The sequence below is a fragment of the Cajanus cajan genome, chromosome 5 (assembly GCF_000230855.2).
Source record: "Cajanus cajan strain Asha chromosome 5, NIPB_CcT2T_4, whole genome shotgun sequence".
In the NCBI taxonomy this organism is placed as follows: Eukaryota; Viridiplantae; Streptophyta; class Magnoliopsida; order Fabales; family Fabaceae; genus Cajanus; species Cajanus cajan.
The window spans coordinates 69,813,058-69,817,503 of NC_138521.1; the positions used below are offsets into that span (position 1 = coordinate 69,813,058).

Consider the following 4,446-nt stretch of genomic DNA (forward strand, 5'->3'; position numbering starts at 1 on the left):
TAACGATAGATGATCAATCAATTTCAAATTACAAACACAATTGATCAATCAATTTCAAACACACAAACCCTATAAAGAATCCTAAAAAGAAATGTAAAGATGAGATACAATGTTAACAAAAATAGAGAAACAATGAACAATAATAAATTACAAACAATAAGAACAAAAGAATATAGAAGAAGGTGGAGATAGTGAGGATAATTACTTGGCGGAAAAACGCATATGACCTTACACCTTTTCCTTTGACACTAAACCGTGAGCTTACAGTTTATAACAAAATAAAAAAGGAAGAAGATATTACAAAAACTAAAAAGGCTAGAAGAGGAGGTAGAGAGGTCGGATAAGAAAGTGATGAAGAAGAAAAAAAGAAAGAAGATGGGGGGGGGTGCGGGAAAAAGAAAGAAGAAGAGGGGTGTGGGGAAGAGAAAGAACAGGGGGTGCGAGGTGCGGGAAAAAAAGAAGAAGAAGAGGAGTGCCAGAAAAAGAAAGAAGAGGGGTGTGCAATGTCAGCAGGTGGTCTTGTAAGAGAAAGACTCTTACTTGTTCTATGGAAATAAACACTAGTACAAAAATGACTTTTAAAATCGGGGTTTTAAAATCAGTCATAAGGTAGCCATTTTAAGAGTGACGCGGTGGCCTGTACTGCAACAGAACGGCCCTTGCTGCAAGCAGAACGGGCCGTACTGCAAGCAGAACGGTACGGCCCGTTCTGCTTGCAGGGAAGGGGGGTGTAGGGTGAGGGGAAGGGGGGTGCGGGGTAGGGGGTGTAAATTTAGGAATTTCATTTTTTTAAGGGTAATTTAGACATTTTATATATTTTTTTTAAAAAAGGGAGTGTGTTTATAGGAGAGTGGAGGTGTGTTTATCATCTGCCAACATATTTTATGTTTAGTTTTTTTGTTAGCACAAATTCTCAAATTAGGGCTAACGAAAAAGTAATAAACTAGTTATTTCCTTAATTAATGTACATAAAGTTTTATTCCAACGAAAGTTAATTGAACACCCACTTAAATGTAACGCCTTAACAGGTTGAAGCACTAAATTTGAATATAAAATTATTACTAAGTGACTAAAATCGCATTTTAGTTATAAAGGATTATAATTGATCTAAAAGTATGATTATTAAGCAAAATACAAATTCTAAAAGTAGAAAAACTGTATATTTTTAATATTCTCATATTTTCAATAATTTATGAGTTATATTATTTGTGAATAAGAACCCTACATCCTCCGAAATTTTAACTGAAAACTCTTTGAAATGATTTTCTTAATTATTTGTCATTGATATTTATAATTTTTTAATTATAAAATAATAATTTAATTAAAAAGAAAAATATTTTTTAATTAGTTGGACGATCATTCGGACTACGTATTCGCACATTCTATCATTTTCCATTATTTATACATCGTTTCTTTTTCACTTTCTCGATCTCTATCATATTAATTATCTTATCTCACATCTTTCACTTCTGTTATATTAAAGAATAAAGATAAACAGACACAAATTTATCATAATAAAAATTTATTAATCACTCATTATCTTGCTCTGTCCCACATCCCTGATCCCAGCTCACTTATTAAACAACAACCAGTATTTTACGCTACCTATATCTAGAAGCCTGATGTTTGTATATATGTGTATACAATTTTATTTAAATCTAAAATATAAACAAAGTGGACTATCCCATTTTTTATTTCAAAATCTACGTAGAAAGAGATATTAATTATTGAAATCCATATTTTGACTAACTCGTGGTCTTCTTTATCTCAAATAATATACCAAGAGGCAAAAGATGAACCTAGAGAAAAATTAAAGTAGGCATAGTGAACTGGTTCAGTATATTAAATTAAGATATGGCCCCCATTCGCATCTATAAATACCATCCCTCACGTAGTCACAAACAGCATCACAAACTAGCCTCTTGTATAGTAATTAAGGTTGCATTAGTCGTTGATCATCATCGTTAATCATGGGTGTTTTCACTTTCGAGGACGAGAATGTCTCCCCAGTGGCACCAGCTAAACTATACAAAGCTGTTGCAAAGGATTCCGACACCATCGTCCCAAAGGTAGTAGAGGCCATTCAGAGTATTGAAATCGTTGAAGGTAATGGAGGCCCCGGAACCATCAAGAAGATCACGGTTGTGGAAGGTAATTAATAATAAAATCATTTAAACCATAAGAAATAACGTTATGTATGTTGAATGAAATTTGGTTATAAGGTATGTGTCATGTGTGTGTTGGTGCACTGTACGTGCAGGTGGAAAAAGCATCTACGTGCTGCACAAAGTTGAAGAAATCGACGAGGAAAACTTGGGATACAAATACAGCATAGTGGGGGGGAGTGGATTAGAGGAGATTTTGGAGAAAGTGACATTCGAAACAAAGTTGTTTCCAGGGCCCAATGGTGGGTCATTGGGGAAGGTGAGTGTGACTTACCACACCAAAGGAGACGCAGCCCCACCGGAAGAGGTTCTTCAGAGCAACAAGGTCAAGGGAATTGCACTTTTCAAGGCTGTTGAAGGCTTCGTTTTGGCAAACCCTGATTACTAGTCACACCCTATTCTTTTCACTTTTATGCCCCTCAATAAGTTTGCCTTCCATTGCCTTGTCACTTTCTCAATCACTCTTCTCTTTCATCAGTGTTGAATGCTATTCGTGTGTATTTCGACTCTACGGCCAATCTTATTTCGCAATAAATAATATTCCCTTCTTTTTACTCGTAATAAAAAAACATTATGTATACCACTTTTTATTATTATTTATCTACATATTGTTTTTCTCTTCACCAGTAATACATAATTTATAAAGAAATGGTTGTTATTTTTTTTATCAAGTATTTCACAATTTTTGTGAATTAATAATTTTATTTTTCATTTTTTTTTATCTATAATAAAGATAGTAAGTGTATGTGATTTTGTTGTTTAATAATGAGAATAAAATTTTAAAAATAAATATTCTCTCTTATTTCTTGAATTCTAATCATTTTTCAATTATTATTAATATCAATGTATAAACTTTGACGTCAAATAATATTTTCACTTCTTTCATGATAATTTAATTTATAACAATATACAAAAGAAATATGATATTTTCACTTCTTTCATGACAATTTAATTTATAATTAAATGGTTCACCGTGAACATGAATTTTTAGCCTTTTAATTTCATCTTTATATCATTATGATGCATATTCTATATGATAACAAAAATTTTGTTCATTTCAGGAAATAACTTTATCACCGATCACCATATGTTGTTGTTGGGAGTCATTTTTTGGCATTTTTTTTTTCTTTTTCTCCTTTCTTCCCAAAGTGAAAGCATATGATTATCTGGTTGTCTCGAAGCTTTAAATAATAATAAATAAATAAAAACTGATTATTTTTCCTTTCTTGCCAGGAACACATATCTGGTGGATTGTTATTGATCATAGCAATCACGATGCCATTGTGAGTGTTGGAGAGAGTAAGGGCTCTACGACGGATATGCTTGAGAGAGCCTCGTTGCTAGTGACCAGGCCTAAGCATGGGACGGATTCGGACGGGTTTGGGTTGAAAATATTCAGCCCAGTCTAAATTGACAAAAAAAAAATCAGCGCATTTTTTAGCAGTTACAATAATTTGGGTTGGTTGGGTCTTAGATCAAACGGGTTAATTTAATTGGGTTCACTTCAGTTGATTTACATTCTTGCAAAACGTAATTTTTTTAAAGTGTTATCAGAAAAGAAATTGACAGAACGATAATCATGTAGACAAGTAGAGACCTAAGAAAGAAAAAATAATTGACTAGAAGATTTTTAAGAGGATACAAAAAAGAGATCGAACGAATCATACTGTCTTCATGGTAGTAGACGGAGAAGAACAAACAATTATGCACGCAAATGATTAACGAACGATGCTAGGATTCATATTTTAGAGAAATCAAAAGTCTCTCGCAGTGCTACGATTTCTACAAGAAAGAACTGAACTAATAATTTTATACATACCTTTTAATTTTTATGTCTGGGTAGTAGGCATGGCAACGGCGGGGCGGGGCGGGTTTTACGTTCCCCGCCCCCATCCCCGCAAATTTAAATCACCCCGCCCCCGCTCCTGATACTCGTCGGGGATAAAATCTAGGTCCCCATCCTCACTCCCGGTGGAGTTCGGGTTTCCCCGCCCCGCCCCCCGCCCCGCTTTTATTTTTTTTTCTTCTTTTTTTTTTCTTTTAAATAAATATGAACAATTTAAAAAAAATAAAAGAAAAATAAAATAATATAAATTTTTACATATAAATATTTATAATTTTGGTTTATATATATAAAAATAATTTTTTAATTATATTATTAAGCGGGGCGGGGGGCGGGGCAGGTATGGGGACGGGGGCGGGGCGGGTATGGGGACGGGGGCGGGGTGGGTATTAACATCCCCGCCCCCGCCCCCGCCCCCGCCCCTGATTTTATCAATCG

The 4,446-nt window shown here is 34.4% G+C and overlaps 1 protein-coding gene across 1 annotated transcript; it reads left to right on the plus strand.

Moving 5' to 3' along the window:
* Positions 1–1,898: 1,898 nt before the first annotated feature.
* Positions 1,899–2,788, plus strand: LOC109793628 (class 10 plant pathogenesis-related protein 2F). Its single transcript, XM_020353092.3, has 2 exons — positions 1,899–2,151; positions 2,261–2,788. Exons 1-2 carry the CDS (start codon positions 1,971–1,973, stop codon positions 2,551–2,553), a joined length of 474 nt encoding a protein of 157 aa, XP_020208681.1. The 5' UTR covers positions 1,899–1,970; the 3' UTR covers positions 2,554–2,788.
* The last annotated feature ends 1,658 nt before the right edge of the window (positions 2,789–4,446 follow it).

Excerpts from the sequence above, each read along its gene's own strand:
- LOC109793628 (XM_020353092.3), top strand. The coding sequence starts at position 1,971 with ATGGGTGTTTTCACTTTCGAGGACGAGAATGTCTCCCCAGTGGCACCA. Across the intron at positions 2,152-2,260 it reads GAAGATCACGGTTGTGGAAG|GTGGAAAAAGCATCTACGTG; the intron begins GTAATTAATAAT and ends CTGTACGTGCAG.